This window comes from Lithobates pipiens, unplaced genomic scaffold (genome assembly GCF_037356315.1).
Source record: "Lithobates pipiens isolate NorthernLeopardFrog02 unplaced genomic scaffold, aLitPip1_a1.2 Scaffold_13, whole genome shotgun sequence".
Lineage (NCBI taxonomy): Eukaryota > Metazoa > Chordata > Amphibia > Anura > Ranidae > Lithobates > Lithobates pipiens.
The window spans coordinates 331872736-331898497 of record NW_027507718.1 but is presented as its reverse complement, the minus strand read 5'-3'; the positions used below and the strand labels follow the sequence as shown (position 1 = coordinate 331898497).

Genomic DNA, 25762 nt, shown 5'->3' with positions numbered 1-25762 from the left:
GTCTTCCAGGACAACACACGAGACCCAGGGCTCCGCCTACCATGACAGGAAAAACGTCAACCCCCACCAGATAAATGGTTAACTATGGGGACCTCCAGGCCCCATGTCAGTATCCGAGAACCGTAGGACGTCCCTGTAAAACATATGTATAATACACATAACTTCAAGACAAAACTAGGTGGTAATCTGGCTGTCCTGGAAGACTGTCAGAAAATGAGTTACTGGCAAGTCTAACTCAGCTTTCCTCCAAGCGTCTTCCAGGACAGCCCATGAGACGATGAGCCAGAACTTACCAGTCTAGGGAAGGACAACTGCCTGAAGGACCTTACAACCAAAACACCTGCTTAGCCCTCTCAGACCAAGACACAGACAAGGCTCTGTTAAATGCAGTGACGAAAGGCTGAGAAACTTTCCCAATTTGGCAAGTTTCAGAAATGGCTTGCTTTATCCATCTAGCCAAGGTGGCTTTAGATCAGGGCTCGACAAACCCCGGGCGCCAGGTCGCATTTGCGACTAGAATTAGCGACCTGGCGCCTGGGGCAGCACAGCTGGGGGTATCCTGTCTCCGTGCACCCCCCCGGCGTGATCGCGTCGGGCCGCCCCGCCGCTGGCCGGTAATTGAGGCCCCGGCTTTGAGGCCTTCTGCGGTCCTATTTTTCCTTCTGGAATCTGGCGCCCTCTAGTGGTGGCTGTTGGTATGACAGCCAGCAATGCTAATGGAGCTTTCACTGCCGACCCATCTTCTGCCCTTTACTTAGAACTCCTAAACATTATATATATTTTGTATTCTAACAACCTAGAGAATAAAATGGTGGTCGTTGCAATACTGTCTGTCACACCGTATTTCGTATTTGTGCAGCGGACTTACAAGCGCACTTTTTTGGGGGAAAATTATTTAATTAAAAAAATAAAACAGTAAAGTTAGCCCAATTTTTTTTATATTGTGTTACGCCGAGTAAATTGATATCCAACATGTCACGCTTCAAAATTGCCCCCGCTCATGGAATGGCGACAAACTTTTACCCTTTAAAATCTCCATAGGCGTCGTTTAAAAAAATTCTACAGGTTGCACGTTTTGAGTTACAGAGGAGGTCTAGGGCTAGAATTATTGCTCTCGCTCTACTGATCGCAGCGATCCCTCACGTGTGGTTTGAACACCACTTTCCTGTGCGGCGCTACTCACGTATGCGTTCGCTTCTGCACGCAAGCTTGGCGGGACAGGGCGCATTAAAAAAAAAAAAAATTGTTACTTTTATTCCTATTACAAGGAATGTAAAAATCCCTTGTTATAGAAAAAAGCATGACAGGTCCTCTTAAATATATAAGATCTGGGGTTAGAGAGACCTCAGATCTCATATTTACACTAAAATGCAATAAAAAAAAAATTGTCATTTGAAAAAAATAAAATGCCCCTCTAAGAGCTATGGGCAATGACTTGGAGACAGGGGGGGGGGGGGGGGTGCGCGCTTGCTATCTTCCCCTCACTCGTCTCCATGTCAGGCCAGGGACAGGTCCGGATTGCCGTTACGGACCTGGCTCCTAGATTCCAAGCAAATTTGTCAAGCCCTGCTTTAGATGCATGCTTTCCTTTGTGTGCTCCTGAAAAGACAAAAAAGGAGTCCTGTTTTTCTAAAGGTCTTGGTAACCTCAAGGGTAACCCTCAAGGTAGAGGAAATACCCTACCAACTTCCCTGGACAACTTATAACCACCACTTGCCTGGACCTAGAAATTGATTTGAAGAATAAAGCTATAGTGGGATTTTCCCCAGAGAAAATTGGAGAAAGAAAGAAAAAAACAAAAAAAAACAGATAGTTGCCACCTGTACCTTTAAAGTACTAAATGTAAGATATTTGTCGACACCCTCTTAAAAACAATTCTAAAATTGAAGGAACATCACAAGTTAATCTTTGATCAGATATCACAATTTAATTTTTTTCTGAGCATATATATATATATATATATATATATATATATATATATATATATATATATATATATATATATATATATATATATATATCTCTAGTGACTGGTTTTCTGCAATTTACCAGGGTCTTGACTACTTTGTCAGAGAACCCCCTGGGTGCTTAGTATCTTTTCTTCAGATACCAGGCTGTCAAAATAAAGGAAACCACCTGTGGTGTGACACTGGACCCTGCGATAAGTCTCTTCTCTTTGGAAGACTCAGTGGAGGCTCTGAAAACAGAGTCTAATAGAGGTGCAATGGATCAAAAAACTCACGGATTGGATCGCATCATTTTTCGGATAAGCAAATAATTTAATTTGCAAAAACCTGTAAAAATTCCACCACCATATAGTCCCCACTGTAATATTGGCTAGGTACCACAGAGTATTGGCAGGGTATGGAGAGACGGTTGCTTCCATCTCTTGATCTCTCCCCTCCGCTGTACAGATTAGTACAGAGAGGGGAGAGAGGAACCGGCGTCATGACATGACACCGGTTTGTTTACAAGTGAACGCTCCGTCGGAGCGATCACAGTGTAAACAGCCTGGGTTTAGAAAGATGGCCGCCGCGTCGGAGCTAGGCCGAAGCCACGGCCTTTCCTAAGGCAGAGACCTTGGAGCGCTCCGCGGATCACGGCATGTGCTGATCCGAACGGGGTGACCCGTTCGGATCACGGATCGGTGACGATCCGTTGCACCCCTAGAGTCTAAACAGGGAAAACCATGGCCTCTTGGGCCAAAAAGGGGCTATTAGGATAAAATCTGTTTCTTCTAGCAGAAACTTATGAAGGGCTTCTGGAATTAGCCTGATCGTTGGGAAGGCGCAACATAGGCTGTATGGCCACAGCTTCAGCAGAGCATCGATCCCCAATGGTTGAACAGCTGGGTTCAGAGAAAATGTCTGTCTTGTGATTGTACTCGTCTGCGAACAGGTCCACTTTGGGACATCCCCATCTGTTGGCGAGACCCGTAAAGATTTCAAGATGAAGGGACCAATCATCTCAATATATCCGGTAGCACCTGAGATAATCTGCCAGACAGTTGTGTCCCCTTCAGGTATACTGCTGTAACTCCCTTCTGCCCATGAGAAAAATCTCCTGGGTGACAGATTGAAGTATTCAACTCCTCGTACCCAGTTTGTTGAAGTATGCAACTGCAGTGATATTGTCGGATAGAATCTGGTGATTGTGACCCCCGATTTCCTTCTTAAATGCCTGCAAGGCTCTCAAACACTAGAAGCTCTCTGGCCCTCAAGGGAATCAAGAGCTTCATTGAATCAGTCTCCCAGTGCCATTGTGTTGCTGAGGTGGGCTTCCCATTTCCAGAAACTCGGATCCGTTGTGATCCTCTGGAATATAGGAATAGTCCATGGTAGACCTCTTGTTAGGTACAGGTGTCCTCCACTACCACAAGCTTCTTTTTACCCTGGAGGGTAACAAGACCCTTGATTCCAGGGAACTTGCGTCTCCGTCCCAGTTCCTTAAAAGAAACAGCTGTAATGGGCATTGATGAAGTCTTGCCCATGGCACTGCAGGAAAGCAAGAGGTCATTAGACCCACTGCTCTTGAAATCTCTTTGAGAGACCGACTGATTGGTCTTTTGTAAGGCTGACATTGTTTGCATCATTTTTATAGACATTTTCCTGTGGGAGAAAAACAATTTGGTCTACTGAGCAAAATTCAAACCCAAGATGTGTCACTTTGTGGGCCGGAATTAAGGAAGACTTCTCTTTGTTTATTAACCAGCATTGAAGGAAGTCCTGTACAGTCTGGAGATCCGCTTACAACTTTTGGTATGACTACTCCACCACTAGGCAAATCCAGTTAAGGGAAATTAGTTATCTTTAACCTTAGCGGAGCCAGCACCTCCCCCAACATCTTTGTAAAAAATGCATGGAGCTGCAGAGAGAAGGGGGATGGGTTGAAATTGAAAGAGCCAAATCTGTTACCATCTTGACTGTTAATCTCAGGAATCTTTGGAAGGCCGGATGGCCATGAAGCAGTTTGAGTAAAGCAGGTTTTTGATTGAAAATAACATCTCCATACGAAAGTGTTTGTATCTAATCGACCGGTTTAGGAGACCGGAGATTTAGGATAAGCCGATATTTTCCGTGACGACTTTCTGATGACAAACATGGGAATAAAATACTTTGCCCTGCTCTGACTGGGGAATCGGGAACAGGACCTTTTGATCTATCAAGTCTCTAATTTAGAGACCCGGGGCCTTTGCTTTTACCTGATCCTGAGGAGAGAAGGAGACCAATAATCGCTACAGTAGCTGGCAAGAAAATTCCAGCCAGTACCCATTGCCTGTTCTCACGCCCCAGAAGTGAGCCCGCCCTATACTTCCTGTGGGCCAGCTTGGAACGCATAAGTTCCACCACTTCAACCGTGTGGCTTCCCCTCTTCCCCTGGACACTCCAGCCATGCTGGTTAACACGGAGAGAACAGCTAACTGCTGCCATGCAGCTTGCGGCCCAGAGCTCAGATGTACACCGCAGTGCTGGCATTCGCCATGCATGGAGAAGCAGGGACAGCAGCCACAGACCTACTCCCCTGGTGGATGTGCTGCTCTGGGAGGTAGGAACACCACCCTAAAAACCACCACAGGAGCCATGCTCATAAGACCTAGGGGAATCCGTTCCAGGAAACACGTTACCCCCATCCAGAGTAAACCGTAAATACAGACATGGAGCCTGGAGGACCGCCCTTTTATCTGGTGGGGGTTAACACGTTTCCTGTCCTGGCAGGAGGAGTCTTAGGTCTCATGGGCTGTCCTGAAAAATGCTTAGCAAAAAAAAAAATATTGAGTCATAGGCTTCTGCTGCTGTCAAATGCTGTGACACTGTAGCAGGGTCAAGTGCTGCTGTCTGTCAATAGATGCAGCAACGGGACTCAGGAGTGAGCATGCATGGGTGCCCCCATGGAAAGCAGCTTTCCATGGGTCACCTGCCAAAGAGGAGGATCTGGGCTGCTCTGTACAAAACTATTGCACAGATCAGGTGAGTATACACGGTTATTTTAATTATTAACCATGAAGATTTACAACCACTTGGCATCCAGTCCAATTCTGACACTTCGCTCTGACATGTAAAAATATTTTTTTTTTTGCTATAAAATTACATAGAACCCCCAAACTTTTTTTTAGCAGACACCCTAGAGAATACAATGGCAGTCATTGCAACTTTTTATCTTGCACAGTATTTGTGCAGTCATTTTTCAAACGCCTTTAAAAAAAATAAAAAAATACAAACAGTAAAAGTTGGCCCAATTTTTCCTTAATGTGACAGATGACATTCCGCTTAGTAAATAGATACCCAACATGTCATGCTTCAAAATTGTACACACTCATGGAATGACGCTAAACTTCGGTACTTAAAAATCCCCATAGGCGATGCTTTAAAAATTTTTTACTGGTTACACGTATTGAGTTACAGTGGAGGTCTAAGGTTAGAATTATTGCTCTCGCTCCAACGTCCACGGTGACACCTCATGTGTGGTATAACACTGTTTTCATATGTGGGCGGGACTTGCGTATGCGTTCACTTCTGCATGCGAGCACACGGGGACAGGGGCGCTTTAAAGAAAGTTTTTTTTTTTAAGTTTTGATCACTTTTATTCCCATTACAAGGAATTTAAACATCCCTTGTAATAGGAACATGACAGGACAGTTACCCCACATCTCCCCTCTAAGCTGGGAAGAAAAAAAATAATAATTTGGGGCTTCCCGGCCAAGGCAGCGCTTTTTTTTTTTTTAAATGCAGAGGCCAGGTGTGACATCTTAACATCGCGCCCGGCCTCGGACGATCAGAGACTCCGGCGACCATCTGGTCCACTGGAAATCTCTATGGTGGACATCTGGGGCCAGAAGATCCCATCTCGGACTTAGCAATCGCTGCGGTGAGTCGGTAGAAGCACCGGAGGGCAGAAGGGGGGGGGGGGGGGTGTGTGCTGACAACACAGCCAATCACAGATCGTGCTAAATGGCCAATCACAGCAGCCATTTAGCACTCGATCTTTGTGTCCAATGAGAGATTATCTCAAATGTAAACATATGAGATCTCATTGCCGGCTCTCCTTCCTCACTCAGACCTCGTGTGAGGAGGGAGAGCGATCTGTGCTTCAGATAGTGAGTAATTGTAAGTGTAAACAAACACATATACATTATTACAGTGCCCACAGTACCTGCCAGTCCCATCTGCGCCACCGCCACATATCAGCACCATCTGCCAGTGTCACGCGTCAGTGCCATTTGTCATCACCAAGAATGTCACAAAAATTTTCGGCCGAGGTGGCATACAATATTCTTGCAGCCAACGAGAGCAACGGGCAGCTCTCCGCTTCGGATTCCTCCTCTTATTCAGATTCTGAGTCTGATGTTGACTACGAGCCTCTCCTAACCAGTGGTACAGCCTCAGAGGAGGATGAGTGTCCACCCGCCAGACGAAGGCGTACTGGCGAGGAGGCAGTGCAATCCACCAGCACCGCCTCGGCAAGAAAGGCCACGTACCAGTGGGGTGTCACCTCAGTCTCAAAGTCCCATGCCAGCCTTTCCTATTCCCTTCAGAACCCCTTGTGGCTTCCTCTTAATTCAGGAGAAGCTAATGTTTACCCTTTCACTGCCCACTCAGGTGGAAAAAAAAATCTTTCCCCCGATAGACTTTCGATTACATTTTTACTGAGGACATGCTTGCAGCGATTGTGGCCTAGTGCAACCTGTATTCACAACAATTTACATCAAGTAACCCAATGTCCTCATAGGGCTCTCCCACTCGTGGGGACAGGCATAACACATTCTGTATGGGACTAAACAGAAAAAATGAATTGCGTTCATGTTGGTCATCCCACCCCATCTTCCACATGTCTATCTTTTCCTCAGTAATGCCCAAAACCAGATATCTCAGGATTATGAGATTCCTACACTATAACGACAATGCCCAGTGCCACCCCCGAAGTGACCCAAATTTTCCAAATTGATAAGCTTTATAAAATTTGGCTGCTAATAAATTTTTCTGAAAACTTCCCCCAGTCATTTACCCCAGACCAATACATGGGTGGATGAGTCCCTTAAATTTTCTGGCAGGCTGGGCTTAAAACAATTTCCCACCAAAAGGGCCCGCTATGGGGTGAAGACGTACGAAGATGTATAAATCGTACAACCGAGCCACAGGGTGTATGAAGGAAAGGACACCCAGCTACCTCCCCCCTAATTGCCCAGAATACATAGGAACCAGCGGGAAAGTCATTTAGGAACTCAAACCCACTCCTGGAGAAAGGCGACCATCTGTATGTGGACAATTTTTATACTAGTTTGCCTGTTTCACAACCTTCACAGAAAGAACACTCCAGCATGTGGCACCGTAATGGCGAACCGGAAGGGCTTTCCTCAAAGCCTCATCAACAAGAAGTTAAGAAGCGAGGAGGCGGCGAGCTTACAGAATGTGGAAATTCTGGCTGTGAAGGGACAAAAGGGATGTCTACATGCTTTCTTCGATCAATATATTCATTGAGATCACCAGGAGGAATGGCCCAATCCAAAAGCCAACATGTATCCACAAATACAACATGTTCATGGGGGGTGTCGACTTCAAAGACCAGATGCTCGAACCCTACCTTTCCACAAGACGAACATACCAGTGGTAAAAAAAATAATAAAAAAAAAAGTTTAATTTCTTTAATTTGGCCATATACAACACCTATGTAATCTATCGCAACTCCACTGAAAGACTCAAACCCTTCCTGGGCTACCAAGAGGAAATCACCACTGCCCTTATATACCCAAATGGCCCATCAGAAAACATGCACTCTGATGCGATTAGCAGACTTTCTGAACGCCACTTTCCTGATAAAATCCCTCCCAGACCAACAGGCCAAAGACGTCAAAAAATGATGGGTGTGCACCAAACGAGGAGTGAGAAGGGACACCACTTATTGTGCCCAATATTCTTCCCAACCAGCCCTCTGCATAGTTAATCTTTTCGCTGTTGCCATACTTCACTAATAATTCAGTGAAGTATGGTAAACCTAAGCCTTACTTCCTGCCAGTTACCGTCGCACCCCCTTATGCCTCTGCTTGCTCTGTAACTGACCCTGGCTTGTTATTACACCACGCTTCTGCCGATTCTGTTTATACCTCTGCCTGATCTGGAACTGACCCTGGACTGTTTGACCAAGCCTCTTGCCTGCCTCTTGAACTGATCTTGTACCCTGCCAGTGGGCTAGTGGGATTCATAACACAGGGGGTCTCACATATGTGAGGGGCTCCATAATTGTTTTTCTGGCTGAAGAAAACCATTTCATTTGTTTTTTCTCATTCCTAGATTAGGGTCTGGAGACACGGAGGCTTTAAAGAGATTTGGGTGGGAGAAGCCTCTACCCGTCCCCATTCTGTCCTGAACAAGGCCCTACTTCTGCCAGTAGGACCTATGCCATCATGCCTCTGCCTGTCACACGAACTGACCATACCACATGGACCTGCCTACTACCAGGACCAATATTTTGGCACTGCTGACAATCTCTGCCTGCACTGACCCTGGACTGTATATGGACAGTATCCCTGCCTGCTGCCTGTATGCACTATGGACAGTATTCCTGCCTGTTGCCTGGAAAATTGTGTTTGCTTTTGCTGACCAAGTCCCTGCCTGGACCAGTGCTATCCTCCTGTGGACAACTGCTCTAGTAAAACCACAGGCAATGTTTTGTTTACTCTTTGCTCAGCAGAATGTATCTTGGGGTGTAATTCTTGTTATGTGCATGCTATGTGTCCCTAGAACACCTGATTGTGTTCCTTGCATGTTGGGCCTCTGCATGTGGCCAAGCTGTGTAAAAGTCTCACACATGTATCGCCATACTCCGGAGGAGTAGCAGAATGTATTTTGGGGTGTCATTTTTGATATTTATATGCTATATGTTGGAGATATCTTATAAACAAACAACTTTGGGGGGAAAAAAAAAAGGTTTAATTTTTTCCACGTTTTTTCAAAAACGTCTGGGGAAAAAAAAAATAAACCGTTCATAAGACTCATTATGCCTCAGATTATACATTGGGGTGTTAGCTTTCCAAAATGGTGTCACTTTGTGGGTATTTCCATTGTCCTGGTGCTCCAGAGCCTTCAAAATTGTAATAGGTAGTTGAGAAATGAGATGTGTAATTTATGCTCCCTGCATATTGGATTTCTATGTGGCCAGGCTGTGAAAAAGTGCCACACATGTATCGCCATACTCAAGAGGAGCAGCAGAACGTATTTTGGGGTGTCATTTGTGGTATACACATGCCATGTGAGAGAAATAACCTATTATTGCAAATGGCCCCAAACCATTATATTTCACCATTAAATGCAAGCTTGTAATACAACCTACATGCAAGGAAATTGTAAATTTTTGGAAAAAAACAGCATTTTCTTATTCAAATGAACTAGTGGCAACAATTACATAATCGCATCATGATTAACATAAGAGCCGGTTCACACAGCGGGCGATGCGAGGCGACACGACTCGCCTCGCCTCGCTCTCGCAAGTCGCCCCCGTTCTGTACAATGGAACCGTTCTGAGAGGAGCGACTCGAGTCGCTCCGACTCAGAAAAAAGGTTCCTGTACTACTTTTGGGCGACCTCGGGGCGACTTGCATTGACTTCTATACAGAAGTCATCTGCAAGTTGCCGCTGAGGTCGCGGCAGGTCGCGGCGAGGCAAGTCGGAGTCGCCTCGCCTCGCCTGCAGTGTGAACCGGCCCTTACAGTAAAACTATAGGCAAAACTTTTCTTCATTTTGAATCGAGCAAGAGTTCTAACCGGTCCAATTTTTTCCCCGCCATTTGTACCCCATTATAGCGATTTCCCTTCACTTGCCGTTCCATAGCCAAACAGGAAGTGAGAGGAAACCCTTGCAAATTAGGGGAACCTCTAGGGGACTCCCAGATCACCAGAACTCGTGTCCCCATTGGAAGATTTCCCTTCTATTTTTTTGGGGATGACCCAAAATTTGGGATTTTCTTTACTTTAAGGATAAAACAGTAAACAAATACTTTCCGATTTGTGTCTTAGTGCAAACTTGTGGAAAAATCAGTGAGCCAATCACACAAGCAGGAACTTGCATTTCAGGGGGGGTGTTCTGTATACCATCCATGCACAGAATGCCTCCAGGTAGCCATATTGCATAGAACATTACAGAGCAGCAGATTGAAAAGGAAAAGGTAGTTTTTAATAATTACAATATGACTTGTGTCACAATTGTATAAACCAGGGTTCAACAAAACCCAAGAGCAAGGTCGCCATGGCATGTTAGTGGGCCAAATTATGAAAAAAAAAAAAAAAAAACACACGAAAATGTCGGATTTTTGCGCTGAAATCGAACGAAAACAGTTTGCAACAGTCAGATTCCTAAGATCCGGGGACACATTTTGTTCAAACGATTTTCTAACCATGTATGGCCAGGCAGATTTGGACAGATTTTTTCTATTAACCACTTCCTGACCAGCGCACGACGATGTACGTCGACAGAATGGCACGGGCAGGCATATTGGCGTACATGCCGCGCTGGTCGGGACCCCCGTGAGTCCGGTCGCGGGACCCGCGGACTCGATCGCCGCGGGCATCCCTGCGATCGTCTCACGGAGCGGCCGAATGGAGGAAATGCTGTATAAACAACATTTTTCCATTCTGCCTAGCAACTAGTGACGCTGATCTCTGCTCCATGTGATTGGAGCAGAGATCAGTGTACACTAAATGAAAGCCCAACCCCCCCACAGTTAGTAACACACCCCTAGGAACACTTAACCCCTACACTGCCACCCACTGGTTAACCCTTTCACTGCCAGTGTCATTTACACAGGAATCACTGCATTTATATAGCAGTGATTACTGTAAAAATGACAATGGTCCCAAAAATGTGTCAAAAAAGTCCGATGGGTCCCCCACAATGTCGCAGTCACAATAAAAATCGCAGATCGTCGCCATTACTAGTAAAAATAAAAAATTATTAATAAAAATGCTATAAAACTATCCCTATTTTGTAAACGCTATAACTTTTGCGCAAACCAATCAATAATCGCTTATTGCGATTTTTTTTACCAAAAATATGTAGAAGAATACGTATCGGCCTAAACTGAGGGAAAAAAATGTTTTTTTATATATTTTTTGGGGATATTTATTATTACAAAAAGTAAAAAATAATGCGTTTTCAAAATTATCGCTCTATTTTTGTTTATAGCGCAAAAAATAAAAACCGCAGGGGTGATCAAATACCACCAAAAGAAAGCTCTATTTGTGGGAAAAAAAGGACGTTAATTTTGTTTGGGAGCCATGTCGCACGACCGCGCAATTGTCAGTTAAAGCGACGCAGTGCCGAATCGCAAAAAGTGGTCTGGTCTTTGACCAGCAAATTGGTCCGGTCTGAAAGTGGTTAAACAAAATAACTTAAAAGTTGCATTTTGGATTTACTTGGATTATCTGTGTGAAATTAAAATTTGTTTGATGATCTGAATCATTTAGGTGCAACAAATATGCAAAAACAACAAAAACCCCACACACAAATGGGCAAAAACTTTCATAACACTGTATGCAGTAAAGGTTATGCAAAAGGGGTCTGGCAGAAGTGCATGGACAGACATGTAGGGATGCTTGTTTATCACTTATGGAGTATGCTTAGCAATACAACCTGGGACACTCATGAAAGATGAACCATTTGAATTACAAACCAAAGAAAAGCATTTTCTTTAGATACACTTTGGGAAGGCAGTCATTCTTATGTGCAGGACGGAAAACTGAGCTGGGCCCAGCATCTTTTATAACGCAAGCCTTGCTACTGGCCTATCATTATGACAGTCCATGTCACTAGTCACACTGATATTGTAGTGAGAATTCAGAGATGTGCAAAAGCAGGCTCTGCATGCCAGAGGAAAACTTCCTTCAGGTACGTTTTTCCACTTTAGGTTTAATCTATCCAATAGTGGACCAATTCAACGTAATGCACAAAAAGCAGTTTGTTAGGACACATTGAGAACATGCCTAACTGCCAATACTGGTCTTTGTAAAAAATTTAGACAAATGTTCTTAACTGTCCATAGGCGGTTATAGAATCAGACTAGCCTCATATCCCAACCCTAGGAATTTGAAGAAATTTATTGTTGCAGTGCCCCTGCCTCCAGGGGTTATGATTTGGTGTGCCGGAATAAGTAAATGCCATAAAACTGGGCTTTAGGTAGGGTCCTCCCTAGACTCCCAACTTTCGACCAAAACCTCTATAATCTTCCCGTTTTCTAAGTGATGCCAAGGCTCCATCAACAAACCTGAACATTGGGAAGGAGGAAGAGAATTATAATAGTTATCCATCCAGAGATAGCTAACAAAAATTGTCAAAAGTTTGAGGGATAAAAACATATCTAGAGCAAATTTGAGAACTTAATATATGTAGTCTGGAGGAAAGAAGGGAAAGTAGAGATATATGATTGAAACCTTTAAATACATCAAGGGTGTGAATGAGGTTAAGGAAGTCAGTTTTTCAATATAAAACCAAAATCAAGAACATGGGGCATGGCCTCAAACTGGAGGAAAGTTCAAAATTAATCTTAGAAAGTATTTTACTAAAAAGGGAAGTTGATGCTTGGCATAAACAGCACTAACAGTAAATAGACTCAAACATGCTTGGGAGAAACAGATCTATAGTCAGACCATAAAGGAGAAAAAAAAAAAAAAAAAACTGATTACTTAGTCGGACGGCACTTTTCTAGGTTTCTGTGAATGCCAGAACTGATGGAGCAAGGGCACACGGGAACCATGACTGTACTGTACTCCCTAGACTTAAGCATTTAAGTCTTGCAATGCACAGCAAAAGGTAGATTTTCATAATTCCTTTGGCTTTATGTTATGATTCAATGGAGCAACTCTGTGCATAATGCTTGCAGCTTTCTACAGTTAGGTACCTAAGCACATGACCTGTCATGCAATGCTGGGTGTTTAGTAGTGAAGAAAGGGAAGTAGGAACAACTTTCAAGCCAAGAGAAAATTGTTCCCACGGGAACTACATAACAGGTTCTTAAAACAGAAAATGAAAACAGACAACTCTAAATATGCAATGTTAAAATAAAGATAACATGTGTCAAAGCCATCTATTAAGTTTCACTTTAAGCAAAAAGTTAGGTCAAAGGCTGACTGTCCGGTGACAACAATGCTTGCATTCAAGCAGCAACTAAAGTATGTCAATATGACAGTGTTTTATAGCCCCATTTTATAAAAAAAGGATGCAAAATTCCTGTGTCAGCAGAAAACTCAGAACGACAAAACTTCACATGAAAAACGTGAGACATTTCCTCTGGTTATTTAAGGCAAGTGGATACATTTCAGAAATTCTTCTGTTCTGATGTCGGGGAAGGGTGGCTGTACATAGTCCGAAATATGCAGCTTATTACATGACTTTTTAACAGTAAACTCAAGGGTCTGTCAGAGCCTGGATTAATGGCTTACCCAGCCCCTTTCACAATTAAGGAGAGCAAACTTTTTCCCCAGCTTTCTCCTTTTAAAGGGATTAGGTAAATTTTGCATTGAAAGCGCTTCTCCATACAAACATGGTACAGTTTTACAAACCCTAGTAAAACTCCACCCTGTCAGACAAAAAAAAAAATAAAAAAATAAAAAGGATATACATTCTGGAGCAGTCTAGGTACTCAAACTGGGATAAAGTACCTGCTCGATTTATTTCTTGAGGGATGGGTGGCACCATCATGTTCGTTTCCATTTGCTGAGAGTTGTCCTGGGTCATCTGATCTTCAGGAGGCATATAAGCTGGAGGTGGGGTGTCCGCTGAAAGACATTTTAAACAAGGAAACCACTTAATGCTGCAGATACATTCACCAAAACTCAACCAATGTTTGAAGAAAGACAGAAACCCTGGCCGTCTTGCCGTTTCATCCTCTTGCCATTTACTTTACAGGACAATTCCCTCCCCCCCCCATAATTGCCCTTTTGTTATCCTGTGGATTTCTACTTAGAAGCCGGCTCTTTAGGCACCCATGCAAGCAAGCTCCTGGGCAATGAAGTGTATGACCATAGACAAACAGCGCCTGGCAAGCCATGCCCTTATCTCCTCTCAGCAAGTTGACTGATGACAGCAGCAATCAATTGGATCACTGCCCTCTGTTTCTACCTCTAGACCTCAAAAAGGTCAGGGAAGATCAGAAAGAGGGCAGATCAAAAAAATAATTGTGTGTGTGTACATACACACTATCTCTATCAACAATGACTTATCTGTAAACTCTTTGTATTGAGAGAGCCGCACAAGACCTATATCCATTCTATTGTCAGATAGTGGCATAAAAATGTTTAGCAAAGGCTGCCCATACAACACATAAACCCCCCCCCCCCCCATTGTGTGAGGCTCCAGGTTATGCAACGAAGGAGTGAACACAGACGATTGAGGGGAGGGGCCTGTGTACTGTACTCCCAAAATAAAGGCAGGTCATAATGCTCATTACAGCTCAGTACTGGACTTTTAGTCAGACCATGGGATGACTAAACCGCTTGGTGGGCAACAACATGGCAAACAGAACTGCCAGCAGGCCCACAGAAAAACAAGCAATCAAAAACAAACATTCAGATGACCGCTTGAATCACCTTGTGGCCTAAGCTTACATCAAGCTGAAGCCTGAACCTGGGCTAGAACCAGGTGGTAGCCTTGCAAAGCTGGAATACACAGGCTCGATGCTGGAAAGTCCAACAGACACCATTGAATGCATGCAAATAAAAAAGGACTTATTTTGCAAACAGAAGAGTGGCTGCCAGAAGAACCTTGATAACATCCAAGCATCTCCTTGAAGTGAAAGGAAGAGACCACCTTGGGTAAATAAAAAAATATTCATCTATATCTAGGAGAGTCAAAATTTTAATAAAATGTATTTTAAATTATGAATGGCCCTGAAAGTTTATAGACCAGTTTAACCGGAAGTAACTAGGTGTACCAAATGGAAATGTTGGTGCCAAAAACCAAAGATGTAATAGGTCCAAAATCCGAAAATGGTTGTTTTAAAAATGTATTTTTATATGCAATTGTATTATATTCAACTTTTTAATTTAAATGAATATGAATTCATTGTCGGCCATTATTGGCACCTTTAGCACAAGAGCTCAAGAAAAATGTATCCCTTCAACCCAGATATACTGTCAGAATGGCTCTCCTGGGCGAAATCCCATATATATGGCTTTACCCAGGAGAGCCAGCAAATTTTGTTTGGGTATCCCATTGCATGACCGCACAATTTTCAGTTAAAGCGACGCAGCGCTAAATTGTTAATAAGTGCTCTGGTCAGGAAGGGGGTAAAATCTTCCGGGGCTGAAGTGGTTTAATTCTATGCAGGTCTTCAATACTGGTCCGTTGTGCTTCTATTGTTGCGTTAAACAGCTTGCTGCATTTCTGGCCAGGAAAAAAATAAAAATAAAGTGCCCCCCCAGTTCAAGTGCAGCAAGAACACATTCACACACCCGTGTTACCTTTTTGAGTCAAATAACCTATGAAAAACACCATAAAAAAACAGCAATCATGGTTACAATGGGCTCAAAATAGCAGCACAATCGTGGTGAATTTGCAGTAAAAGTGCAGAGAATTTGCGGCCATTATGGTCACCTTTTCTCTTAACGCCATTCTGATAACCGCATTTTTGGCTGAAATGTCGGTGCATCTTTTAAATACACTCCAATATACACTATATATACACACACTAATATACACTATGTAACTAAAGGTATTGGGACGCCTGCCTTTGTACATGGACTTTAATGGCATCCTAGTGTTGAGCTGGCCAAACACACAATTAAATTTTATGCAGGTCTTTAATACTGGTCCGTTGTGCTTCTATTGTTGCGTTAAACAGCTTGCTGCATTTCTGGCCAGGGAAAAAAAATTTTTTTTTGGCCAAAACTGGTTTTCGAAAAGATTGTTCGACAATCGCGCTTAGTGGACCCAACTTAGACGATTTCAACCATGGGCCTGGCTAAAGTTAATGGATCTGAAGCACAAATTTTTACTGTTTTAATTAAAGTGTATATTGTAATTGAAACAATAGGAATATTCCGTCTTCTATACTTTATATAGGTTTTTATGGTTATCCAACGGTCAGTACAATCATGGAAACAATGTAAACAAGTTTATTCTGTCAGCTAGTGGTCAATTTGCTTTCGACCGACAAATAATCGCTTAGGCCGCGTACACACGGGCGGATTGTCTGTCCAACTTAGTCCGCTGAACCGTGTTTCAGCGGACAATCCGCTCGTGTGTGGGCTTCAGCGGACAATCTGACGAACAAAGTCTTACGGAATTTCCGTAAGACAGTCCGTTCAAACTTGGTTTTGTCCGTCCAAACTTGGTTTCAGCGGACAGTCCGCTCGTGTGTAGGCAAGTTGGACGGACGAAGTATGGCGCATGCTCAGAAAGGATTTACACGGCCGAAGGTTGCATTGCAGTGTATAGGACGTCGTTTTTCGAGTCCCGTCGTACGTGCTGTACACGTCATCGCACACGCTTTCAGCGGACTGTCTGCTCATCGTGTGTGGTCAAGTCCGTTCATGCAAATTTTGAACGGACTGTCTGTCGGATTGTCTGACGAACTTAGTTGGCCAGACAGACAATCCGCCCGTGTGTACGCGGCCTTAGTTTGAAAACGGCCTAAATTCTGTACATGTATGGCCAGCATTAGTCTTGTAGGGTTCAATATTGAGTTGGCCCACCCTTTGCAGATATAACAGCTTAAACTCTTCTGGGATGGCTATCCACAAGGTTTAGGAGTGCGGCTATGGGAATGTTTGACCATTCCTCCAGAAACGCATTTGTGAGGTCAGGCACCAATGTGGGCGAGAAGGCCTGGCTTGCTGTCTCAACTCCAATTCATTTCAAAAGGTGTTCTATCGGGTTGAGGTCAGGACTCTGTGCAGACCAGTCAAGTTCCTCCACCCCAAGCTTGCTCATCCATGTTTTTATGGACCAATCTTTGTGCACTGGTGCGCAGTCATGTTGGAACAGGAAGGGGCCATCACCAAACTGTTCCCACAAAGTTGAAATTGTTCAAAATGTTTTGGTATGCTGACGCCTTAAGAGGTTCCTTCATTGGAACCAAGGGGCCAATCAATATTGAACCCCACGGACTAAGACTGGGATGCCATTAAAGTTCATGTGCGCGTAAAGGCAGGCATCCCTATACTTTTGACAATATAGCATATTTTGCTGGTCCGTTAGGGGACCAGGCTTTGCTAGTCACTGTGGGCATCCCACCAAAGGGTTCCTGAGGGTCTGGATTCAATAGAGAGGGACCACAGCCCTGGACCTGTAAAGCATCCTGCTACTAAAAGATGTTGCACTTCATGTCAAGGTGAGCTCCAAACGTAGGATCCAACATCTAATGAAAACAGAGGCCAGCCCCCTACAGTTGGTTCTATGTATGGTTCCCATGGCATATCACCCACACACTAAGCATCTTTTTTCGCTCAAGCAGCAGGTTGTACAAAAAAAATAAAAAAATAAACACCTCGAAGATCTACTGTTCCCAGTGATCGGTTATGTTCCAGGGAGCCCATCCCCCCCTACAGTTAGAACACACTTAACCCCTTAATCACCCCCCTAGTGTTAACCCCTTCTCTGCCAGTGTCTATTATACATTGATCAGTGCATTTTTATAGCACTGATCTATGTAATGTCACTGGTCCTCAAAATGTGTAATTTGGGGGTCAGATTTGTCCGTCGCAATCCACCAAAATAAAAATTGCAGATCGCCATTACCAGGAAAAGAAAAATGATTTCTACTCACCGTAAAATCCTTCTCTGAAGTTAATTGACGGACACAGCCCCATTAAAATTGACCGCAGTTTTATTACACCACCTTCAGGAGAGAACTACGTAGAACATGTAATGCATGTGAAAAGCTAAGTACGTCAACAAGCAGTAGAACTGAACCTAATAGGAGAGGTGGGTGCTGTGTCCGTCAATGAACTTCAGAGAAAAAGATTTTACGGCGAATACAAAAATCCTATTTTCTCTTTCGTTCATTGACGGACACAGCTCCATTAATCTTGACCGTAGGGGTGTCCCCAAGCAGCGTCATAACGAGAGGTGGGAACAGCAAACAACTTCACCCACAACCAGAGGTGCTCCGACAGAGGAGACACCATCTGAACCAACTGCAATAGAACTTGCGGCCAACATATGCATCAGAATGCAACTCTTAAGAAGAAAGTGTAAATTGTAACATTGCAACATTACATGACCGCCTGCAAAACTTTGCAGCCAAAGCAGGCATAAGAAGATGTCAACTTTTACACACCTGGGAGACTGACGTTTGATGTCGGAAAGCCCAAGAGGTCCCAATTACCCTGGTGGAATGGGCCGTGACAGGAAAGGGGGGCACCTGCCCCTTCAAGGTGTAGGCCTGGACCACAATCTGATAGACTAGACAGCCAGCCCTTTTTTCGGACCAGCTACCGAAACGAACAGAATCTGACTTCCGGAAGGGAGCCGTGGCAGTCAGGTATACCCTTAGGGCCCAGACCACGTCTAGGGAATGGAGGGCCACCTCCTTAGGGTGTGTCAGTTTAGGACACAGAGATGGTAACACAATCTCCTCATTGAGATGGAAGGCCGAAACGACCTTCGGCAGAAAAGGTTGCAGGCGCAACACCACCTTATCCTTGTGGATAACCAGACAGGGAGACATGCAAGACAAGGCTGCCAGCTCCGAAACCCTCCTGGCAGATGTAATAGCCACTAGAAAGATCACTTTCTGAGAAAGTCAACCAGGGAATTTCCCTGATGTTCTCAAAAGGCTGCTTCTGATGCACCGTTAGCACCAGGTTCAGATCCCACGGAGGTAGTGGTCGCACTGGAGGGGCTACATGCCGAACCCCTTGGACAAAGAGGTGCTCACATTAATGAGTGAGACGCCATGGGCCGTTGGGGAAAAAAAAAAAAAAACGCCAAGGCTGATACCCGTCCATTGAAGGTGCTCAAGGCCAGTTTAGTCCACTCCTCGCTGCAAGAACAGCAGGATCCTTGAAAACGGAATAGGTGCATGGACGCCACCCCATCTCCTCACACATCGAGAAATATACCATCATACGTGGAAGGCTTATCTTCCAAGAAGAGGATTTTCGTGCCTTCAACATAGTTGAAAACAGAGTCCAGCAGGCCCCCGGTTCCTTAGCACCTGGCTTTCAACAGCCATGCCGTTAAAACCAGTGATTGTAAAGCAGGATGGAAAAATTGGACGTTGAGACAGAAGGTCTTCTCGCATTGGTAGTTGCTAGAGTGTCCACAACCAGTCGTACTAGGTCGGCGTACCAGGGACGCCGAGGCCAATCAGTATCACTGGAATCCTCGGAGTAGACGGGGTAACAGTTTTAGCGGAGGGAAGGCGTAGATCAGTCAGTACTGACCCCATGGAGCCACCAACGCGCCTGACGCATCCACCCAAGGATCTTTGTCCTGGATACGAATCTCAGGACCTTGTGATTAAGACGGGAGGCCAGGAGATCCACCTCTGGTGTGCCCCACCACAGGCACAGCAGCCTGAACACCTGCGAATGCAACGCCCATTCTCCTGGGTCCAGCATCTGGCGACTTAGATGGTCCGCTTGCCAGTTTTCTACTCTCGGGATGTAAATGGCCGACAGGGCCGGTTCACGTCTCCCTGCCCACTGAAGGCTGTGGGTGACCTCCCATGCTGCAGCCAAGCTTCTTGTTCCTCCTTGATTGGCATATGCCACTGCCATGGCATTGTCTGACTGGATCCTGATCGGACGCCCGCTAGTCTTACTGACCATGTGGAGATGCAGAGCCCGAACGCTCGGAGCTCAAGAACATTGATCGGCAACGTAGATTAGTCCCATTTTGTTAATATCTCCTTCTGCAAGACTCTGGTGTGAAACTGGGCGTACAGTACCACCTCGAAGGAGGCCACCATGAGGCCTAGGACTCGCATGCAGAAGCACAGTGACAACCACCTGCGGTTTATCAATAGCTTCACTGTGACTCAGTCTGCAGTTTGTCTGAAGGGAGAAACCCTCTCGCTTCCAGGGAGTCCAGCAGTAAGCCCAAGTACTCCAGGCGCTGAGTTGGTATAAGCACTGACTTAGAGGTTCAACAGTCGCTCAAAATCTTGCAGGGTTTGCATGGTGATCTCCACATCCTCAAATTCTGAGGCAGAAGCTGCTCTCAGGAGGAGATAGTCTAAGTAACCCACGATTGTGATCCCGCATTGAGCAGAAAATGAGAGCCCTTGCCTGCGGTGTGGCTGTTTAGTCTTCCTGGCTAGTGGGAGCAAGGTACTCTACCCACTGTGACATTCGTAACGTCATTCAATGTGGCTCCAAAGAGGGTAAATCTGTCAAGTTTTTTTTTTTTTTGGATGCCTGGTCTGCAGACCAGCATTTTAGCCAAGTCAGGCACCGCAGCACCACTGCTGACACTGAAGCCCAGGAGAGTAAAGGAAGTGTATCTAGGGCCGCGTCACATACATACTTAAGGCCGTGCACTAACTGGTCTTCTAGTTCCACGCAGACAGGAGAAGCCTGCTGCTTCTCCAATTCGTGGTGCAAACGTTTTGCCCATTCAGTGTCTGCGACACTAGTGCTGTGGCAAGTACTGGTCGTATTGCTGACCCCACAACCGTAAATAAGGAACGGGCCACTGCCTCGGCCTTCCTGTTGGTAGGGTCCTTAAATGCAGGAGTCCCCTCTACCGGAATCGTGGTTACTTTGTTTAACAAGGATACTGGGGGGTACACGACCGGAGGAACCAACTTTTTTTTTTTAAAGAAGGCTCTCCTCAAAAGGGGTAGTGCACCGCCATTCTTTTAGGAACCGAGAAGGTCTGTTGCAGGCTTCCCCATTCCTTCCTTATATATGAAATTATGGAAATTAGTCAGATACGGAAACACCTTAGGTGTACGGGCTGGCTTGCGAGACCCAAAGGGGCCACTATTTCAGCAGAGGAGCCTGCTGTATGCTGAGTTTTCAGAGTATCACGCACAGCTGTAATAAGTGCTCCAACTAGCTATTTGTCTTGGGTGGACCCGGACGGGGAATCATCCTCACTGGTCAGTGTCATTGCAGACGAACCGGTTGCCATTGCAGGGAGTTCTGGGGAAGAAACCCCAGTTTCTGAAGCCATGCTGACCCACGCTGTCTGCCACCCTTGGGGACTTAGGACAGGTGCACAATCCAACCCTCCTAGCTGCTGCCCCGACCAAGTGCTGCGCCGTTCAGTTACAGGTGTCTGCGTCCAGTATCGGCTCTCAGAAAAAAAAAAAACACAAATGTGCCGTTCTGTGCAGCAGAGACCAGTGCTGGGGCTAAAAACTGTGCTGGGCTACAACAAAATGGCCGCCCTGTACAAGGGACAAAATCACAAGGAAAATGCCCGCCGAGCTACAGAAAAATGGCCCCCGGCCATGCTTTCCACTGAGGCACACAAAAAAATGGCAAACAACTGTACACAGTGGAGGTCTGCATGTGCCGATTGCCATAGCGCTGTTTATTCAGACACCCAGTAGTGAGACCACAGACACCCAGGGACAGACACCCAGCACAGCCCCCAAGAGGACCCCTGGCTCAGGTACACACACCGCTCAGCAGCTTGTCCTGCAGCATCCCCATGAGGCAGGAAGAGCTGTACTTGCCATTCGGATGAGTTGTGGACACATCCCATCACAGACCCACTCCCGAGCAGTACGGGGTGGCTGCTGGCCACGGCACACCAACAAGGACATTGGTAGTTGGGTCATATGTGTGCCCCGGAGAGTTGCGCTCACCGGCCAGGCTGGGGAAACTACAAGGATCTAGATTATCCAGCTTGTCACCCAGCCGGTTGTTGATAGAAGATAACAGGATCTTAAAATCTTGCACAAAAAAAATCCCAGGACCAGTGGTCCCGCAGTGAGCCTAGGTCAGTGATGGTGAACCTTGGCACCCCAGATGTTTTTAAACTACATTTCCCATGATGCTCATGCACTCTGATGTAGTTGAGCATTATGGGAAATGTAGTTCCAAAACATCTGGGGTGCCAAGGTTCGCCATCACTGGCCTAGGTCCTTCTCCAATACAAAGAAGTGCGGGGCTGTCAGCGTGTCAGAAAAATCGGGAAAAGGTTGTCCCATCCCTAGAGTAAAATGGACAAAAAGATTCCCCCTTTTTTTGATGGGACTTTAAAGCGGTAGTAAACCCGCATTTTTTTTTTTTTTTTTTTTTAAACCTGCAAAGCAAAAGGCATAATGAGCTAGTATGCACCGCATACTAGCTCATTATGAAATACTTACCTTAGAACGAGGCCCCGACATCTGGCCCGATCCACGCCGAGGAAGCCGACATGCTCCCTCGGCGTCTCTTCCGGGTATCGCGGCTCCGGCGCTGTGAGTGGCCGGAGCCGCGATATCGTCACTCCCGCGCATGCGCGCGGGAGATTTAAATCCGGCCGGACGAGCGCTGCCGGATTTTCGCGGAGAGAACCCCCTTGTGCGCATGCGCCGCTGCAGTCAGCGGCGCATACCGAGGGGAATATCTCCTAAACCGTACAGGTTTAGGAGATATTTTTTTTACCTACAGGTAAGCCTTATTATAGGCTTTCCTGTAGGTAAAAGTTAAAAAAGTGGGTTTACTTCCACTTTAAATGGACCACCAATACCACCAAAATTCGATATAAAATTATTTTGAATTCATATAACAAAGCTTAAAAAGGGAGAAACTTAGACACATAGTATCTGATAAAATATCAAACTAAACATAAAAAACATGTATACAAAATAACTCAAAAAATATCCCAAATCGACGCATTTCCAGTCTCTGCGGTTGCAGAACTTTCCTTAGGGGTGTGGAGACAAGTATATCAAAGTAGTTCTGTAGAAAAAAACAAAAAAATAAATAAAAAGAGAAAGTTCCTCCCCAACCATTGGATGGGATATGTTAGGGGTACTGGAAACTTTTTGGGTTATACTTATAAAAACAATAAAAATAAAAAATTATTATTCTTTTTTCTACAGAACTGCATAGTATTAGCAAAATTTCCAGCAGATACAATACAGAAGATGGTCAGACTGCAGAAATGATACCGGAGATGTTCAGAGACTGCAGACATGAAGACAGGGTTTATCGGGTGCTATCCATTGAAGTTGGAGCTTTAGTTAAAGCCTCGGCTAGCCCCTGTCCTCATCTTCGGCAGAACATATACTGGTGAATAGTAAGGATAGACCTTTTTTATTTCATCTTTTTTCCCCTCTTTTCTATATACATGCAGATATTATCTAAAAACCCCATTAATTCTCTTGTATTACCGGGGTAGAATAAGTATTAGTTGTTTCTATACTGGCTGTGGGTCTTTTCCTCTGCTTGTCTGCCTATTTAAATTAGCCTGTGGGGTTTGGATAGTACACTGACACTTTGTCCCTCTTCATTGCTAGTTCGCATCACACCTCTGGAACCCAGTAGCTGCTGCCCACCTGTTATTTAACAGATTTGGGAATCTCTCTTTGGTACGCAATATCTGGATCAGCCTGTTGACCATTACATATATCCCACGTTTTATTTGCTGTTCTCTGATGTGTCTTATCGTTTTAGAGCACCATTTTTGACCATACTTATTTCTACTCTCTACCCGTGACAAAGGTGTTAAACTAGAAACGCATCGGGTACCAGGAATTACCATCCACTGGAGAGTACTAGTGTAATTTTATATGTATTACTATGGTTTGTCCTTTGTTATCTTGATCACATGCATACAGTATTAGATGCTAGACATCTTTTAATGTTTGATTTATTGTGACCTGAACCATCTTTTTTTTACGTAATAAAATCTCTCTCTATGTCAGTGTTTGTGGCCTTTAAAGTCTTAAATAAGGGGGAATAATTCTTTTGATGTACATATTCCAGGGATGTGGCCACTACATTGATTTTTTGACATGGTGAAAGCCTCTTTCTGCTTGGTGAAAATAGAACATGCGGCAGTAAATACAACGCAGTGTAAGCTGAAACAATTTCACCCCACAAAAAAATAAAAATAAAAAATAAAACCCCACACCCCTCCCACATCAATGCAATATGTCACAAAAAACAAACATGAATTCAAGAACATTTAGCATGCTGGTAATGATGCCAATATATAGCCTTAGGACTGCTTTTCGCCATAAATCCATATACCTATTCAGATTACTTATACCGCTATGGCAGTTGGAGATGGCAGCAACCAGAAAAAGCAAAAACATACCTGGGATCTGGAAGGGACTTCCTGGATCTGAACTTGCTGGAGAATGGGGATAGGTACTGCTACTTCCAGGAGAATTTGGATAACTGCTGTTGGGAGAGTGTGGAAACGGGTGGTTGTTTTGCTGCTGGAAAGAATCTGGAAAAGTGGCGTTGTGTGGCATGTGGGGCTCACTGGGCTCCATGGTACGGAATTGAGCCAGAAGACTATGCTGTGGGTTGTACTCGCTGTGCCTCGGAACAAGGACTGGAGGAAGCACTACAAAAAGAAAAATAAAATAAGTTTACATTTACAGTTAATTTCTCAAACCACTAAAATACACACATGGAAGCCGTTTTTCCTGCTTTTTTTTATTTTCAATAAATTTTTATTAATTTTAAAGAAAGATAATCAAGTTACATCAGCCAGACATCAATATGTGGTAAAACAGCGTTTAGAAACAGAGAACATCGTACATTCAAGTAACATATAGTATCGATTAGTTCAGCCTGAATAAACACTTCAAACTGTTAGTAGATGAGGCCAGTATCCAAATTGACACTGAGGAAAAATTACAAGGAGTAAAGACCCCCAATAAAGGTAAATTGGTGGATTATTGAGGGCTTAAATATTAACCGGTCCAGAATAGCATAGACAGTTGAGAGTGTATCTCACACCTACACCCCATTGCGGGAGGACATGGGAAGGACAGAGGATCCCCCACCACCCCGAAAAGGGCACTTGCTGTGGCAGTAGACCCCGCCCCCCCCACCCCAGTCCCAGATAACTGTTCAGTGTCTGGACATACAAGGTCCAACTAGTAGAAGAATAAAGAGTGTATATGTAACCAATTACCAAAACTTAAACAGGCTCTCCAACGAGGAGTGAGCCTTACTAGGGTCTTAGCTCCCATAAACCCAATTAAGCTTTAAGGAACCCAAAGCTCCGGCCATGAAGCCAGAAAGATGAAACCGTCTGAAAGGAGGATAATATCTTTTGCAGACTAGGGAAGGGACGTGTGAGAGTTGGCATCAGTCAACTCAAGACTCAGCGAAGATAGGTCAGAGAAAAAAGGAGCGAAAGAGGGGCGGGGGAGAAGAAGAGAAAGAGACCGAAGACCAAGAGAAGAGTGTGAAGGGAGTAAGGTTGGGGGGGGGGGGGGTCATTCCTGCTTTTTTTTTTTTTATCTGTCCATCCCAGTTTTGGGATTTACACATTTATCACACAGCCCAGTTTTGCAGGAAAGGTGGCCCGATTTTTCCTGCTGTAGTTAACACTTACAGGTCACCACTTTTCTAGTAGGCTTTTAAAAATGTTCAAACTAAAGCCAAGTGAAAGGATACCTCCAAGCAAATACTCTTCGCTATTAGGCCTCCTGTATTCTCTAAAGGTACAGCAACTTCAGGCAAGTATTACGTTTAAAATCCCAGTGCAGCAAAACTTTAACACAGTAGATCAAATGGGACCATGTTTACAAGCTTTGGTTCATTATTAACTGCACTGGGGCATTGAAATCAAAATCAGACACTGGAGGTGCCATGTTTCAAGCAGGCTGTATGAAGTTTAACCTAAAGCTCTGCACACGTTGTGGAAAAGGT

General features: G+C 44.7%; 1 protein-coding gene across 1 annotated transcript in view; it reads right to left on the bottom strand.

The window, feature by feature from the left end:
• Positions 1-25762, bottom strand: part of SMAD1 (SMAD family member 1) — a 133891-nt gene that overhangs the window by 17554 nt on the left and 90575 nt on the right. Inside the window, exons 3-4 of the mRNA XM_077476981.1 lie at positions 24189-24443; positions 13643-13759 (exon numbers count right to left, since the gene is read on the bottom strand). Coding sequence (XP_077333107.1) covers positions 13643-13759; positions 24189-24443 — 372 coding nt within the window. The remainder of the gene's footprint in view (positions 1-13642; positions 13760-24188; positions 24444-25762) is intronic.